Raw genomic sequence first — 18560 nt, 5'->3', positions numbered from 1 at the left:
TTGCTTGGTTTATACATAGTCAATTCCAGGTCATGTACTTAGAAAGTGAGAGCCAGCCATTTAGGGCTCCATCATTCTAACGGGCGAGGGATGATGTCAGCTCTTTCTCCTTAAGTGCACATCTCCTGCCTGACCTTTGATCCAAATCAATTAAGCAATGAAATTATGAAAGCTCACTTTTGATCAATATATTCCAGCCAAAGGGATATGGCTGTCCTTACAGACTATAATTAGATTGGCTTTGGAATCTGAACTGCTGCATCATATAGAATAATAAAACAAAAAATAAAAGTACAACAAAACCCCAGGGTCTCTATTGTAGTCCAAGCTGGCCCAGACCTTGCCATCCTCCTGCCTCCGCCTCTTAATTACTTAGGTCAGCAGCTCAACACTCAAGAAGGAAATAAAGGGATCTACAAACAGTCAGCAGAGTTATGATGGGGTGGGGGTGTTCTGAACCACTGAGTTTATCGAGACATCCTAATAGCGGCTGGTTGGGTAGCTACCCTTGTATGTCAAAACAGGTATTGTAGAACGGAGGTACAAGGAAGCCACCAGAGCTTTTGTTCTAACAAAGCAACCACCTCAAAAGGGAATAAGCCGTCCAAAGAGTAGGACTCTTCCTCACCTTGAAGCTACAAACAGAATATATTTTTTAGCAGTGATATTGAGGCACCGTTTGTACTTGCTTCCATTCAGAGCACGCATTGCTCTGCAAGTTTTGAGAGATGTACCTACCTATGAAATCAGCAGCACATTCATAGCATCGGTTTCCATGAGTCCCTAGATTTGCCATGGCCCCACTGCTATGCAACCTTCACACTCTGGGGCCCGTTTGTTTCTGCCACCGTGAGAAAATTGCTTTTTTTTTTTTTTTTTTTAATCTGAGATTCATTCATATAACTACTCAAAGTTATCTGAGTGTTTTGTTGCTGGAGTGCTCAGCTGCACTGTGTTTCCAGGTCTGGGTTTCCACAGTTAAGGCAGCTGTGAACATTGGTGAAGATTGGTTTAAAATTATTTGTCTGGGGGTGGGGGTGCGAAGGGTCCTTTACCATGTTTCTGGTGGTCAGAGGATAACTCGAGGAAGCCATTGTGGGTCCCAGGGATTAACAGGCTAGGTGGCTTTAGCGGATGAGCTATCTCTCCAGCAGTGACATTTGGCACATCCCTAAGTAGTATGTTACTGGGATTCTGAGAGACTGTACAGACTCAGGAGGTAGCTGTGGCCCATACAATGTCTTCCTACACGTGAACCCACTCGGACTCAGTCTGCACTGATTGGTCTCCTTGGCCATGTTTTGAAGTTTTCAGCACATAATAAGCCCGTCTTTTTTTTTTTTTTTTCTAAAGTTATTTATTTATTATATGGAAGTACACTGTAGCTGTCTTCAGACACACCAGAAGAGGGTGTCAGATCTCGTTACGGATGGTTGTGAATTACCATGTGGTTGCTGGGATTTGAACTCAGGATCTTCGGAAGAGCAGTCAGTGCTCCTAACCCCCGAGCCATCTCTCCAGCCCTAGTCCAGTCTTTTAAATGCTCCTGTGAACAAATCTTTTTCAGATCATTAATCGAGATGCATAGAAACAACAGATTGTGTGTGTGTGTGTGTGTGTGTGTGTGTGTGTGTGTGTGTGTGCATGACCTTGAACTCGGCAACACCTTTGAATTTGTCAGTCTGGAGCTTTCATGTGGCTTCTTTGCTGTCATCTGTGAAGTTTTCCTTCCTGTCTTCCAAACTGGATGTCTGTTTCTCCCATCTACTTTCTTCAACTTTATCTTCCTTGCTATGCTGAGCAGTGATAGAGAACGGGTACCCTTCCTCCTTCCTGATAGATCACAGCTCAGCCTTTTAGCATCGCTACCTGCACATTCCTCAAAGCCCTTCAAAGACCCTCCTAGTCTTTTCCTAATCTTCGTTTAATCACAAAAGAACGATCGATACCTTTTTTACACCCATAATTTTCCATATGGTGACCATAATTTCCCACCCCCATATGTTCTACCAATGTCACACCAAATTCCTTATGTAGAACTGTCCTTGCACTGTCTGTCTGTCCATGCAGTCTGGACATTTTAAGTGTGCAGAGGAAGCTCGCTCATTTGCATTTTCTTGGTGACTTTTAAGAGTCAGTATCTTTTCATGTACTCATTGGCTATTTATATGTTCTCTCTTATGAGGCCTTTCAAAGTTGTCATAATTCTGAATATATATATGTATATATATATATATATATATATATATATATATATATTCTAAATTTATAAGGTCTTCAATGAATTCATTGTGAGGCTCTGACTGTCAAACCTAATGACTTGAATTTGATCCCCAGGACCAAATGGTGGAAGGAAAGAACTGACTTTTAAAAGTGTCCCCGGCTTCCACACACACATGGGCAAGGACCCACTGCCCACACCAACACAACTTTACAAAAACATTGTGACTATTGTCTTGCATCTGATTACTGCCTCTCATTTTCCTAACATTATATGAAAAGCACATTTTTAAAAAGTCCAACTATCACTTCCCTTTTACCCTCTCTTACTGTGCTCTAAGAAATCCCTTTTTATACAAAAGTTACCAAGCTAATCCTGGGTTCTTCTAGTGACCCTATAGTTTTAGGTTCCAGGCCTGAAGCCTATTCATTTCAGATTTAATTGTTTATGCTAATTAGTTTCACGACTAGACGTGCAATTTTGACAGTGTTATTTGTTGAAAGGGCCTGGCTCCTTTGTGGATCACTTGGGTGTGCTCATGTGGCCTTTAGGTCTCCCTAGACACCAGTCTGACTGCTGTAGAACAAAACGTTGAAAAACAGGCAAAGGGCCTCCAACCATCTTCTAGGTCAGCTGTCTCTCAAGCATTTTAAACTGTCAATTTCTAAAAATTGCTGCAATTTGAATTTGAATCATGTCTGTTACCTCTATGAACAATTGGCTCTGTGAATGGCCAACAGTCTATTACTGAGCCATATACTCGGTTTGGTTTCTTGAGACAAGGTCTCAATGTGTAACCCAGCCTAGGTTGTCACCTTCAAAAACACAGGCGACAATCTCTGGCTGGTCTGGGAATAACCAACTAGGCTGGCTGGCCAGGAGACGTGGGCATCCTCCTGCCTCTACTTTCCTACACAGAGACTGCAAGTGCGTTTTCACGTGGGATCCTGAGGTCCTTGTATTTACTGGCCAGGCAGGTGCTTTACTGGCTGAGCTGTCCCTGCCTCTCTGACTCTGTCCTAGCAACTATTTTCTTTAAAAGATTTTGGACATAGTGGTGGACTAGCAATAGTGACTTTAGCTTCTTGGTTTTCTCACTGTCTTTATCTTGTTTCACTATTGGTCTCATAAAATGGGCCAGCAGTACTTTTTTTTTTTTTAAGAGCATTTTGTGCCCTGAGTACTTCTTAAATGACTGCCATATTGACTGGCAACACTCTCTAGCCCTAGTTTTCCTTGTGAGGTGGTTTTCAATTCAGGGCAATTAAGACTTTACTTATTTATCTGACACTGTCTTGTGCACAAGGGGCAAACAAGCACCAGCCTGAACCCTTCTGTTTTGAACAGCAAGCTTTGGCTGAGATGATTCCCACTGCTAGAAACCTGCCTGCTACCAACTGAGCAGTGCTCACAGCGGCTGTGATGCAGTACTGGTTACATAGTAACCACCAGACCTTTGGCAGTCAGGAAAGATGGCTGCTTGACTTTCCTATCAGCTGCTGTGAGTTCCTTTATTCCCAACAGTGCAGAATGAAAGAACTTGAATTTCCAATCCTCTAGGTAGCACGTTGTTACCTAGTTTCTTTTTGGTTCCTTCTTTACAAATACATTCCCTTATCAGACGCAAGCTCTTTAAGCCGAGTGGGGCCCCCAGCCCTCTCACTGTGCTTACAGGGCTGGCAATCTGATGTGTGTAAGGGGGCAGAAGGCAGCAAACACGAGCTGCTCAGCACCAGACACAAAGCCACGCCCAGCTTACTACATTGCTATTAAAGTCCAAAAGCCCCAGAGGCACTCGTACAGTCTCTGCAGGTGCAGGTCATGTGAGGGAAACAGAAGTGTAGTGGAGCCGAGCATCACCAAACCTGTGGCTTAGAGATGTACATGTGCTTATTCAGACACAGAATGCATCAATGTCAAAATACTACAAACGCCACACAAGATCAACTGTGCCCAAAGCAATGAGAGCTTACAGAGGTCTGCCTGCTAGCAGTAGGATGAAGAACCCAGCCTCTCGAAGGGGATGAGCAGGGACGGAGGGGAACAAGAGTGTACCAGGTAATGAAGATGCTCAAAATGCATTATCTACACGTATGCAAGTGTCATAATGAAACCCAGTATTAATAGATGCTAATAATGAAAAATAACCCGCCTATGTATGGGGAGTGAGTGTCACAAAGGCCAGTGTCAGGAAAGGAGGTCACCAGCCGAAGGCTTCTTTGGTCTCCATTTTCCCTCTGTTCAACACCCACCGCCCCACCCTGGCCCCACCCAGTCCTTCCTCACTGCTCCCCTTAGGCTATGTTGTCCTGCCATTCAGGAGACCCAAATCACATCTGCCCTTGCAAAATAAGCCTGACCTTCAAACTTCAGCTCCTCAGCACCTCTCACACCCCAATTCACAGACTGATAAAATCAGACTCTGGACTTGATTTTCAAGTCTAAAAGGATGCAGCACTTGAGAGTGGAGCCTGGTTACTAGTCAGGCAGAGAGGTATTTTAAAAGCTGAGAACTGTTACTTAGGGACGTTACGATGTCCTCAAAATAGAGGTGATAAGATGGCTCAGTGGGAGAAAGCGCTTGCTCTCAAGCGCATGACCTGAGTTTGAGCCTCTGGACCCTAATGGTGGAAGGAGAGAAGCGACTCCGTTAAGTGTTCTTCTGACCTCCACATGGACACTGTGGCACAATTGTGGTCCCTCCCCAAAATATGTGAATGTAATTAAAAAAAAAAAAGACTTGCTCCAAATAGCTGGCATCTCCTTCAGGGACTGGCCCGACCTCTGGCATTATAGTTTGCTTTCAAGCACGTCCCCCAACACCCAAAGGGTTCAAATAAATTCTCGGAGACATTTTGTTGGTGTAGATTTTAAATTACAAGCTTGATTTGACACCCTCAAATACAGTTCTTCAGAACTCTAGGTATAAATAGTTGTCAGTACTTTCAAATGAGAGGAGGAGTGACATTTCAGCATAGTTGTCTGATGCTTGTACGTAGGATAGCATCCTCTCACCTGCAGGGGGATACTCCAATTCATGCAATAAATGACCATTACAGGTTTCAAAGGTACCCTAGGTTTTCTAGGTGAGAGTTCACACCCACTTTAGGTCACGAGGTCAGTCTGCTCCCGATCACTCTGGTTCCCCGAGTGGTGAGCACCGGCTCCTTGGATACACAACTGGGTCACTGGTTAGCCAGGTATCATTTCAGCCCTTTCTTTTACTGGATTCTCCCAGGAAACCCAGGGTTTTGGAAATGTGGCCAAGGTGGCTGAGAGGCAAATACAACATCAGAGATCACACGGGACTCTGAGTGACCGAAAAGAGGTGAACAGGAGGGAGATTTGAACTTTTCTTGACATAAAATTGGCAGAAACAAAGATCATCAAATCCCCGCAGCTAGAAATCATGAGGGTGAAATGTCTGTGTATCGAGAGGAGCCTGCACAGATGACCTCGCTCGTGGCTCCTATAGAACCACTGTTCCAGGATGATGGGACCTATGTTACATATGATATGAATACAAAGTCTTAAAGTTTATAGTAGGACATTAAAATAATCTTCTAATAAAATCAGCCTTAGGTATAACGAATCTAAATTTCAGCATTCTGTATACTTCTAAATAAATAACTCTGATCTATACCCATCGAAAATATTACAGTTTATGGTGACATAAGAGATAAGCCACGCAGTATTATAAGTGAAAATAAAAAGTCAATTTCAAAATAAGTCTAAAAATACACGGAGCTGAAATGGTATAAAATCCAAACACTAAGCATCTAATTAAATAGGCAGCGGTGGGATGAAGGAATGCAGGCTCAGCAGCGCACGCTCAATTCATAAAAAAGCTCCTTAAGTTCACACTCCAAATAAATAAGCAGAGACACAAAGGAAGGTACTGTGCCAGCCAGTAACACCTGCAAAGCCAGTTTTCTCCTTCCTTCCAAACGATCCCGACAGGAAAACAGAACATAACGGTCACTTGCTAAAAAACTATAATTCATGATTTTTAAAAAAAGATGTTGCCTCGAATATAAAAAGTCAAAGGAAGGCCTCCTAAACATTAGATCACTGTACCGCAAATGAGGAATGGCCACCTGGTGACAGAATTAAACAACACTAGACATTTGTCTCTTTAGGGTATGACTGGATTTCTGCTTCATGAGCCCATGAAGCATTCTAGAATGAGCCCACGAGAGGAACACATTCCATACACCTAAGCGCACGGCCTGAGAGTACGCATACACGTGGTAGTCTGCTTCATTCGTCAGAGTATGGGTTTACCTGCCCTAAACACCTGCACAGTGGCAACCACTCCTTACTCAGGATGCTCTCCTGAGGCTCTCAGGACATAACAGACACTCAGTAAGTTTCTCTTGAGCTGCGCACAGAGCCCGGCACTCATCTCTTGAGGCAGCATAGAAGCCAGAGTGAACTCTCACCTGGGACCTGGGAGTTCTGTCCCTGTGCCTTTGGGCCTGTCAAGTTCATCGACACAGGTCTGTCAGTTCTCAACTCGGGGCCAACATCTCTACAGTTTATCTAGTTCACAGGTAAGCCTTCTCCAAAGAGTTGTGCCTGCACATTGTCGTCAAGTTAAAAGAATAAAGGTCATCTTTGTATTCTATGCTGGCTATCCACTTGTGATCACTGCTTCAGACCACCCCTGCCTCCGCCCCCCACAACCATTTTGCAAATGGAGACCAGAATCTAGAGTAATGCCCAAGGCTTAAATCACACAGTTCCCGAGATTAACTAAAAAATGGCACTGAAGCCATAAGATAATGCTCTCTGATGACAAAGAAACTTATTGCATGATGGTGGGAAGCAATGGCTGTGGAGCAAGACTGTAAACCAGGAGTGCCCTTTAGCCCTCAGTGTGAGCCCCACATGACACGGGGAAGCAGCAAGGAGAGGGGCCTGCTCGCCATAGCTCCCTCTCTCTGTCCTCGGTGCCTACATCTGTGTTCCCTGGGCTGCTGTTTAATGTTGCTGTTTCTAACGTTCATCCTTGGGTCCTTGATGCCAGGGAGCAGGGATGTCTCATGACTTCTGAGATAAACGCTGTCGGGGAAGTCTGCATCTTCTTTGTCTGTCAGCCGTCTGTCACGCCTGCCACGCTTACTGCTAGGAGAGGTAGACCCAGTGTTTCAGCCCTGCCACCCCCTGCAGCAGCTTAGTGTAATAGAAGTCCACGTTGTCGGCAAAGTCCGTGCAAACAGGTGACTCAATGTTGCCCAGGGTGCAGTAGAGTGCAGTTCCTCCAACACTGAGGAAGACAGTGGCTATGCACAGCAAGATGAGCAGGATGCAGGAACCACCACCAACCTCATCTGCAAACAGGAGAACGGGGTTAAACTATCAGCAGGCTTAGCTCAAGTCTCTTCACGGGTTCTTTTAATCACAGTCCTCCGATGCCTGCTAATCTAGGCTAGCGACCTAGTTCATCTCCTCCCACTTTCTCATCACCGTGACTCCTCCCCATCTATGGGCTCTGATCTGTGGACCAAATGTTCGGAAGAACTGTCTGCACTAAATATGTACTATTTTCTTACCACATCCCCTTAAACAATACCACATAGCAATTATGTACAGATTATTTAAACTCACGGGATCTGATATATAATCCAGAGGTGACTTCAACTACTGAAGTTGATCCAAGACATTTTTTAAAAAGAAGAGTAAGGAAGGATGGGTGAGATAGCAGAGTTGGTAAAGGAGCTCGGGCACACAAGACTGAGCGCAATCCCTGGAATTAACTGATGGTGGCAGAAGAGAGCCAACTCCAGAAGTTGTCCTCTGACCTCCATACATACACTGTGACACAGGTTTGAGATGCACAACAACAGTAGCAGCAGCAGCAGCAGCAGCAACAACAACAACACCACAAATCATCAGTGTCCAAGAAAGTACACAGGAGGTGTGAGCAGAGTCCCTGAGAACACACACTGTCTTATACAAGCGCCCTGAGCATCTGCAGGTTTTATTATTCAGGAGTCTTGGCTCCTGTGGTACATGGAGGGATGACGTTTGGATACCATTCAGGTATCTGAAAATGTCACTTTTGCTTAAGCAACATGCATGATGGGCTGTGGTGGGGACAAACGTGAGCTGCAGCTGAGCCCCCGATACGTGGCTGATACAGAGATGAACTGGAGTGTGAAACAGACTCCTGCTTTGGAGGACAGAGTGAGGAGAAGAGGGAAGTTTCTCACCAGCAACTCTCTAGTCCTGACCATGTTATATTTTTGATAAGCTCTGTTAAATGAAATATACCATTAAGACAGGTTTCATATACTGTTACTTTTGTTATGTGGCTGTCATAAATTTAGGATCATCCATGAGCAGCTGGAGAGACAGCTCAGCAGTTCAGAGCACTGACTGCTCTTCCAAAGGACCCAGCTTCGAATGCCAGGCACCATACAACAGCTCTCAACCCTCTGTAACTCCATTTCCCCGCAGATCTGATGCCCTCTTCTGGCCTCCTCAGGCACTGCATGTATGTAGTGCACAGACATATATGCAGGCAAAATATCCATGCACATAAAAAAAATTCTAAACACCCCAGTTACCTATGAGCTTCCACATTACACTTCTAGACACAGTGCTGCCCCGAGGAAGGGTGTGGGCTGGGCTCTTTAGGAAGCTCCAGGCGGGAGTGAGGTTTGCCTATGCACTGGCTCGTCAGTACAACAAAGATTGCAAGACTCTTGACATCAATCCATACACGGTATCTACATGTTTTTCCTCGACCTTACTGGCAGAGAGGTGGTTGTAGTCTGTATTTTAAGAAGGATAAAGCTGAGTAGCTTGGTGAGGGAGGAGGTGGCCTGAGAGTTCCAGACCTGGGTGCACATGTGTGTGGTCAGGTTAGAGAAGTCCCCTGGGGTCAGGGGAGCTGTGCTGATTACACACGAGATGCCAGGATAAAATAAAAACATTTCTGAGGCCCATAACAGCATCGCCTGAGTGCCAGCCAGGGACAGAGGTGCTCAAGGGCAACTGTGCTGAGCAGCTCTTGGGAGACGCTTGGCTTCTGTACAGAGTGCCTCACAGAAAAGGAGGGACAGTAATGTGTCACTAAAAACAAAATAAAAATAACAAGCCCACAAGAGAGAGAGAAAGCAAGCAAAAAGGGGGGGGGGGAGGGAGGGGAGGGGAGGAGAGGAGAAATATATATATATATATATCCGAGGTGAGTTTTCAACCTTGACTTATTTCTGGGTTGGTGAGACTACAAAGACTATTTTGCAACTCACTCATTTATTTCGGCAAAAAAAAGGAAAAAAATTTAAGATATAACAGAGAAACTTTGTTTCTCTGCTAGAAGATAGTGCAACTGAGTCTACACACCCTTACAAATCCTGCTGGCAAACTTCGTGTCACCTGACTGTCCAGCACTCCCAGACCCAGGGCTGCCGGGGCGCACCTTGCTCCAGGTTGTCGTCTATTTCCTGGAATCGCACTCTGCGCTTAGCCGGCTTCTGCTGCATCTGTGCAGGATGGCTGCCTACTGTGTCATTCCTCTTCTTCAGTATGGACACCAGCCCTTCTGCAGGAATGGCCTGTCAGAGAGTGGGAAAACCAGTGGTTATGTGGAGTGTGGGGCGTATCTGGGACTTATCGGCGATTATGTTACACGTGCAACCACAGAGCACCATGAGAGTGACTTATACTTCCATCCCCCTTTCATTCATCCACAGGTTGGCTTGCTTGCCCCTCTCTCCCTCCCTCCTTCCGAGCCAAGGTCTTTCCCAGGCTAGTCTTGAATTCATGGCAATTTTCCTGTCTTAGCAGAAGTCTGGAATTACATGCATGACTTACGTCTAGCTTAGTGACAGCACTTAAGATACGGTAGCAAACTTAACATTGAATGAGTTACCTTAGTACCTCAGAGAAAGTACACACAGTACTAAGTAATCTATAGTCAAAATCTTTTGGGGAGTTTTGTTGTAGAATCTCTCTCGGCTTTCTATGACTCATTCTGTATGCAGAGGATAGTAAACTATATAGCCCGCAGCCCCCTGGTTCTTCTTTCCCCCATGCCCCCAACCCTCTACAGGCCACCTTTACTTCACAGTTCAAGAAAGCTAGGAACTTGCTATATATAGCCCAGGCTGGCCTTGAACTTGAGATCTTCTCTAAGTCTCCTGCTCGCTACCATCCCTAGCTGTATTTCACTGTTTTTGTAGATTTAACTGGAAACTACCCAAGTTTTGCATAGCTTTGGGGGAGCTTTTTTTAAAAAGATTTATTTATTTATTGTATGTTTGTGAGTACACTGTTGCCATCTTCAGACACACCAGAAGAGAGCATCAGATCCCATTACAGATGGTTGTGAGCCACCATGTGGTTGCTGGGAATCGAACTCGGGACCTTTGGAGAAGCAGTTGGTGCTCTTAACCACTGAGCCATCTCTCCAGCTCTTTGCGGGGGGGTGGGGGTTGGGGTGGGGGTGGGAGGCTTTAAGGCAGAACTAAGTAGTTGTCACAGACTATAAAGCCTAAAAGACCTATTTATAGTTTGGTGCTTTACAGGAAAACACGAGGCAGCTTTTCAGCCTCCACCACCCATGTTCTGACTTTCACACAGGCTACCTTCCTGTGTCCTATCTCTTACTTATAAACCACGACACTAGCTTGTCATTTGGGATCAGAAGCTGAGAGAGAGAGAGAGAGAGAGGGAGAGAGAGAGAGAGAGAGAGAGAGAGAGAGAGAGTTTGAAGAGACAGGAGGGGATGTAGCTGCTCACTTGTGTACACCCCAGCCCACGGGGAGCAGGTGCCTGCTTGTTTCATACTATAGATGACGACATGGGTGGGCAGTGTGGGCTCAGCTCTGTGGATGTCAGCCCTAGCTGTAAGCTAGGACTCCCTGTAACGTCATTTATCTGATCAACGGCAGAGTACTTAAGGTGATTTCCAGTTCCAGCAGCAATCTCGGATAATTATGGATTCCATTAGTGCTTTTTATGATACAGGGCTTTTAGGAGCAAATCACTCCAGACAAGTTGTCCTCAACTGGGCTTCTCTGAACATGGGTCTATAGAAACCATTATCTTAAAAAATAATCAATAAGCTAGCAATTTATTCTTTTTATAGGAAATACGTATTTCAGATATCCTTATTCTGAGAAAGTACTTTAGTGACATTAAAATGCTAAGTACAGGGCTGGCAAGATGTCTCAGTGGTAAGGATGCTTGCCACGAACCCTGACAACTATCTGAGTTTGTCCTTGGGAAGCGAGAACAGCCCCCTCCAGTTGTCTTCTGACCTTCACACACAGGCTGTGCACAAGCGTCCTCTCTCCATAAAGAAAGGAATGTAAATCGTTTTACAGGTACAAATATATGAAGAAATAGGTTTTTTTTTTAATTGTTTTAGAAAAAACATTGACTGATTCCTTTATAAGACAATGGAAAGTGAATTTTACAAGGGCCTTGCTTAAGCTGAGAGTCAAAGACATCCTGTTTAGTTTTAAAGAGCGGGAATGAGGCCGGTGACATGGCTCCGTCGGCAGAAGCAGCCCTGCACAGGCCTGACAACCCTGACTCCCAGATCTCACCCAGGAGAGACCTGACCCCCAGCCGTGCTCTGGCTTTCACAGGCTGTCTGGCAGGCACACGGCTACACTCACATGCATCAACACAATAGAGATTAATAAATTTACAAAAATATTAAAAAGCAAGGAACAGAAAGTAGAGATTAGTTTTAATGAAAGATATTTAAAGGACAATCTTTTTTACTTCTATAAAGTATAGAAACAAAAGGGAGGGGCCTCAGAGAGCCTCCATTCCTCTTCCCCATTACACATTTCTCTGTTATATATTTGCTGTGGTGTATTTACCTACCACAAGAAGGCTTTATTCTTGATTTCACAGAGAACTTTGCTATTTTCTCAGGCTGGTCTTGAATTCCTGGACTTAAATGGTCTTTTGGCCTCTGAGTAGGACTGCAGGAGTGCCCACTGTGTGCCAGGCAAAAATTCTACACCTGAGATGCGACTCTAGCTTAGGAGTTAAGATGCAGTTTAAACTGCATTTATTCCGTGTGTGTGTGTGTGTGTGTGTGTGTGTGTGTGTGTGTGTGTGTGTGTGTGTGTTCACACACGTTAGATTGAGATAGCTTGCAGGAGTTTTGCCCCCTCCATTGCGTGGGTTCCAGAGATTGAACTCAGGTCATTCGCTTGGCAGCAAGCTCCCTAGCCTGCCCAGCCGTTTAGCATGAAGACCTGAGTCTGGATCCAGGCAAACAACTCTGGGGGTCCATGCCCTTGTGACCTTGAAGCTGGGGATGGGGTGCAGAGTGAAGCCAACATGTGACAGAGGGAGAGAAGTCATCTAACACCCTCCCTGACATGCATACACAAAAGGGCAGTGGGAAGGGTGAGCCCCAGGGCAGCATTCATGTGAAGTGTCTCTTTGGGATATTAATTTTGCATCTGTAATTCAAGAAACAAACTCTTTTGTTTGTTTGTTTTTCGAGACAGGGTTTCTCAGTGTAGCCCTGGCTGTCCTGGAACTCACTTTGTAGACCAGGCTGGCCTCGAACTCAGAAATCTGCCTGCCTCTGTCTCCCGTGTGCTGGGATTAAAGGCGTGTGCCACCACGCCCCGCTAAAAAACAAACTCTTATCAAATGATGTTGCAAGTATGACAGACTTGAGAGCTGTCCCCTGGAATAGCACAGTGGGTCTCAGTGTGGCAGCAATCAGTCCCTACCTTGCTTCTTGGGAAGCTTGGCCCTGGAGGCCTTAAGGGACAGGAGACTTACCGAGGGCCCACCTTGTGTACTTTGTAAGGAGGGCAGAGACCGAGTGTGAGCTGCACAGAGGTGTGGGATGTCAGAGTCGCTGTGACTGCCCTTCCCCAGGGCTTCAACTCTGCATCTGTCTGCTTCCTTACCAACAAAGCTCTTTCGTTTTCTAGCCCTGTGCCCTACACCCCTCTCCCCACCTTTCCCCACTGTCCACCGAGAAGGAGGGGTGCTCTTCCAATGATATTTCCTCTGGGTTTTTCTTTCTTCTTTTTGTTAAGTATTTTCTGGTTCCTACGGCACATACATGAACAATGTACAATGGGACTGAGCACAAGAGAAGCCAGCCAAGGAGTGAAATTCTTGGATGCAAGCTACTTAGGATGTATTCTTTGGTTTTGTTTTGTTCTCCCCACACCTCAATAGTCTGGAATAAAGGGTTTGCGTTCACCTGAAACAGAACTCCTACTTCCCACAACATGGCATTCAGAAATCAGACCTGCTTCACTCCAGAAATCCTGCCCTGTATGGACCTCCTACAACTCATTCAGAATCTCTCTATACCACAGTATGGCAATCAACCCCTAACACTGCCTGGAGGGCCAGGACCCAGAGGCTGGGTAGCTTAGAGACCTGGGATAGAACCAAACCTGAATGGCAAAAAACCCAAAACACCAACCACCTACCCAACTAACCAAACAACTAACCACTAACGAAATGATTCCTAACAATATTCCGATATACTCATAGAATGGTGCCTAGCCCAACTGTCATCAGAGAGGCTCCATCTAGCAACTGATGGGAGCAGATGCAGGGAACCGCGGCTGGCCAAACATTAGGCAGAGCTGAGGGAATCCTTAGGAGGAGGGGGAGAAATGACTGTAAGAGCCAGAGGGCTCAAGGACACCACAAAAAAATCCACAGACTCAACCAACCTGGCCTCCTAGGGGCTTACAGAGACTGAACCGCCAACTAAAGAGCACGCATGGTACTGGCCTCTGGGAGGAGGTGCCAGGTCTTACTGCAACTGGATAGGCCATGGCTGGTTGACACCCATGGGTGGCCTGCTCTTTTCTGAAGAGGGGGAGATAGGGGGTGGGGTGGGAAAAGGTGGGGGGAGGACCGGGAAGGGAAACTTCTGTCAGGATTTAATGAATGAATGAATGAATGAATGAATGAATAACAAAGGACTTAGGTGGGTGGAATATGCCAGCATTCTGTAGCTGACAGGGAAGTACTTGGAATGAGACCGTGGTCTGTTCACAGTGTCCTGCTAAAGATGCCAGATGGCTCTACACAGAGTCTCCAGATACAGCTCACCACAACGTGTCTCCTGAGAACAAGCCCCGGAAAGTCATTCTATGGTTTGTTGTTGTTGTTGCTACAATAAAATAAGAGGCTGAGTGTGGTGGCGCACAGCTTTAATTAATCCCAGCACTTGGGAGGTAGAGGCAGGAGATCTTTGTGAGCTCAAGGCTAGCTGGACTACACAGTGAGCTTCTGGACAGCCAGAGCTACATAGTGATACTGTCTCAAAGACAAAACAAAAGTATTAAGGTAAAAAGCTTTTCAGTCTGTTTGTCTGTCCATCCATCCATCCATCCATCCATCCATCCTCCTCTCCCTTTCTCTCTTTCTCACTCACTCCCTTCCTCCCTTCTTCCCTCCTTCCCTTCCTTCCTTTCTCTGTTCCTTCCTCCCTTCCTCCCTCCTTTCCATCCTTCCTTCATGATGCTGGGATCAGGACCAGGGCCTTGCCTATGCTAGACAAAAATAAAGAAAATTTAAATCTCCCAAAAAGCTTTATCTGTAACAGCAAATTTAATTTCCTGTTTCAATTAGCAAATTGCTTTCTTACCTAAACAATGTATACCCAGCTCATCCACTGAGAACATCTGAGCCGTAATTACTGTAATTGGTGGCACTCTCTAATGCAGGGCTGGGGAAAAAAAATCCATCTGGCCTAGTACTACGTTGCAAATAAACAGCTCATCTCCATCAGCGAACGTCAAAGGCTGCCTTAAGTGTGGATCAGAGTACACGAAACTAAGTGATTCCGAGACCCTGGAACTGCAGGTCCTAACACGGACAGCAGAACACCTTGCAGTCAGTCACAGGTCCTTCTTTACCAGGTTAAAGGGGAATGGACCCAAATTAGATTCTTCATCCACAGCCTCATCAAGAACACGAGCTCGGCTTCCAATGAACTTGACAGATAACACATACAAGCCAGCGACTTCACTGCAGATGAACTGTGCACTTAACAGACATTCCTGTGCCATTCGGAGCTCAGTCCCCACAAGGCTTGTAGCCATTCTCAGATGAGGTAAAGGGCCTCAGAGTGTGCTTGGGCTCACACACACTGCCAGCAACTGACTCAGGGTTAAATACAAAGGCTTAGTCTGTACTCTTAGGATTTCCTTTGTGCTGCATGTATTGTTACAATTAGGTTGAAATGAATAAGATCTTTCAAATAAGTTGCAAGGCTTTTGGCTTTCCAATTGTTGCTTGTATTTCCTACCTCCTATGTTTCCCAGTTAAAAGATTCTTGCCATTGTCATGGAGAAGGGATAAAAGATTGAAGATCTTTGGTAGAAGCACATTAGTGTCATGGCCACTGTCAGAACGTCACAGCTACTTGACAGAACAAGTCATGGCTGGACCAGGTAAGGAACAGTAGATGTGGGAAGCCATTTCACAGAAGAGCCTGCGGCTTCCTCAGGCCTCCCAATGCTAAATCTGAGACACTGCTTCAGGAGACACCAAGCGAAAACGAAATCGTAAGGGAAATAGGCCATATTGAATTTCTCTTTTCTTTTCTTTTTTTTTTTGGTTTTTCGAGACAGGGTTTCTCTGTATAGCCCTGGCTGTCCTGGAACTCACTTTGTAGACCAGCCTGGCCTCGGACTCAGAAATCCGCCTGCCTCTGCCTCCCAAGTGCTGGGATTAAAGGCATGCACCACCACTGCCTGGCAAATTTCTAAAAGCTTAAGAAGGTAAAAGCGTATTGTTAAAAAAGGAAACCAGGAACGTTCTAATGCATCTAAATATCTAGATCGGGTACTAGGCTTTTGTAACTAGCTCTTACTTGCAAAACAGACAATTTAGTAAGTACAAGATGGGAAAGGAGCCGTAAGAAAGGAACCGTAAGTGCCAGGCACGCCCTCCTACTTAAACCCCAGATCCCTTCTCCCTTGGCCTTGGCAGCAGCTGCCTTTACCAGCGGAGCATCTCACTGGTGCCTTTCCTAATATTTAAAGCTACATTGTTTATTTTTATGTGAATTTGGTTACAATTACCTCTCCACCTAGAAGGCAAGCTTCAGGAAGATAGGGGCTTGATCTATGCTTACTGCTGTCCCGTGGTCTCTCTCAAGTAGTGTAAGCATGCTGGAGAGAAAAATGAATACACAAGCGGGGGAACTCCATACAGACGCACCCAGCATACACTTAGAGGCTAGAGAGAGGTACAGGGGCATAGCTAATAGGATCCTATCTCTCAGGACCCGGCAGTTTGGTGTAGAAGGAAATACGCCTGTGTCTTAGGGGGAAGACCACAGCTGGACAACCTGTGAGTTGACTGTCCTCTGGAGCATGGGATGACCCTTTAAACAGGGGTTGCATGTCAGATATCCTGCATATCAGGTATTTACATGATTCATAACGGTCAAAATTACAGTTATGAAGTAGTAACGGAAAAATTTTATGGTCGGGGGCCACCACAACATGAGGAACTGTATTAAAGGGTCCCAACATGAGGAAGGTTGAGAATGCCTTAAGGGGAATGTTGCCCCACCCCTCCATCACCAGAGATTCTGAAAAGTGGTTCCAAGGGAACAGCGACTTCATGAAGTTGGGTCCTGTGCTGGGCACTTTCATGCCGAAATGGCCTGGTCTGAAATGTTGAGGCTTGGGAACGAACAGGTATAGAAGATGGTGCATCACTAAAACTGACAGAACCCAGGTGGCAAGGGACAGAGGTGAGACTGTGCCAGGTGGACCTGGAGGTAGGGGACCAGTCTGACTGCAGCTGAAAACAGGACAGTAGGAGATGCTCAAAGTGGATGGGCCAGACTACCAAGAATTCTGGATTTCATGCTACATAGCTGAGCCTTTCCCACGAAGCTACAGGGAGCCCTGGGAAGAGGCTGGTGGCACAAAGAATATTTTAGGGCAGAGGTTTAAAGTCAGCAGGCAGAGTGTTAGGGAGCTGGATTCAGTCTGACTTAAAAGTATAGTGTTTTATTTATGTATTTACAAGACAGGGTCTCACTATGTAGTTCCAACTGGCCTTCAACTCACAGATACTGGCCTGCCTCTCTGCCTTCCAAGTGTTGGGATTAAGGGTGTGTGCCAGTGTGCCCAGGCCTACTAGAGGTTTTGCTTGTTTCATGTTTACTTCTGAATGTTTTCCCTGCATGTATGTATATGCACCATGTGTGTACCTGGTACCCGAGGAGTAAAGGGAAGGAGTTGGATGCCCCGGAAATTAGAGATATAGACGTTTTCAAGCCTCTATGTGGGTGCTAGAAACCAAACCTGGGCCCTTGGAAGAACAAAGGCTCTAAACCACTGAGGCACCTCTCCAACTCCAAGCAGTTTTAAAAAGATGAAACCTCTAGACAGATAGGGGAACATCCCTACTGACCTACAGGCCAGTTGTTTCATGCATTTGTTTGACCTGGTTGGCCCTCTGGGTATCAGTTTGAGACTCCAGGTCTACACAGTGCTCATGTGAGATCAGTGGGGATGGGGAGGGGATAAAACAAAGGAGAGGAAACGGAAACGCAGGAAGTAGCTAATGCAAATGTCTAGGAAGAACAGTAAATATGTAAAATTGAAATGTAATTAAAGCAGGAAAGGAACTTGGTAAAAGAAACATGTCAATCAAGATGCATTAGCTAACTAGAAATGTAAGAAGCAGTCTAAAAACAAGAGACAAAAATGATACCATCTGGCACAAATTAAAAATGGGCAGTCCCAGGGTATTCCTCAGACACTAGTTAGAGCGCTGCTCAGGGACTAGTTAGAGCGTTACTCAGGGACTAGTTAGAGTGCTACATAAACCAGGGGTCAACCACTCCCGCCCATGGTGCTCTTGGAAGGCAAACCATCTTCAGTGAGCAAGCTATCCCTCTGCTTCCCCAGAAAGAGCCCTTCTGAGCAGACGTGCCATGGCTGCTGTTTCTAAGACTTCTTTTCCAAGACCCACTCACTCAGCACAATGGTCAAAGGTGTTACCCTCTCAGACATCTCCCTAACTCCAACAGTTAATTTAAAATTTTAGTTTAGTTTTGAAGCAGGGTCTCGCTATGCTGGTTGGCTTGGAACTCATGATGTAGATCTGGCTGGCCTCAAACTCCTAGCCTGCTTCTGACTGCTGAGGTTAAAGGCATGTGCACCAAGCCCGACCTTACCTGCGTTTGTATTATGGTGGAATTCAGTGGAAGTCAGTCACAAAAGATTAAGTGTGAGGATAAATGAGTAGCCCTAACTTCTTGTCTGACACTGCATAGAACTAGCTTTTTTTCTTATAAAAATCTATGAACTAAACCAGGTGTGGTGTTACACACTTATGATGTCAGTAC

The 18560-nt window shown here is 45.6% G+C and overlaps 1 protein-coding gene across 2 annotated transcripts in view; it reads right to left on the bottom strand.

The window, feature by feature from the left end:
• Nucleotides 1-5074: 5074 nt before the first annotated feature.
• The window catches only part of Cnst (consortin, connexin sorting protein), an 81035-nt gene continuing 67549 nt past the window's right edge, over nucleotides 5075-18560 (bottom strand). The window contains exons 10-11 of one of the 2 annotated variants that reach the window (XM_006496799.4): nucleotides 9575-9786; nucleotides 5075-7554 (exon numbers count right to left, since the gene is read on the bottom strand). In XM_006496799.4, the coding sequence (XP_006496862.1) occupies nucleotides 9604-9786 (183 nt within the window). In that variant the 3' untranslated portion in view covers nucleotides 5075-7554; nucleotides 9575-9603. The remainder of the gene's footprint in view (nucleotides 7555-9574; nucleotides 9787-18560) is intronic. The other variant, NM_146105.3, reaches the window with a different exon arrangement.

Source organism: Mus musculus, chromosome 1 (assembly GCF_000001635.26).
Source record: "Mus musculus strain C57BL/6J chromosome 1, GRCm38.p6 C57BL/6J".
In the NCBI taxonomy this organism is placed as follows: domain Eukaryota; kingdom Metazoa; phylum Chordata; class Mammalia; order Rodentia; family Muridae; genus Mus; species Mus musculus.
This window is presented reverse-complemented; position numbering and strand designations above follow the sequence as displayed.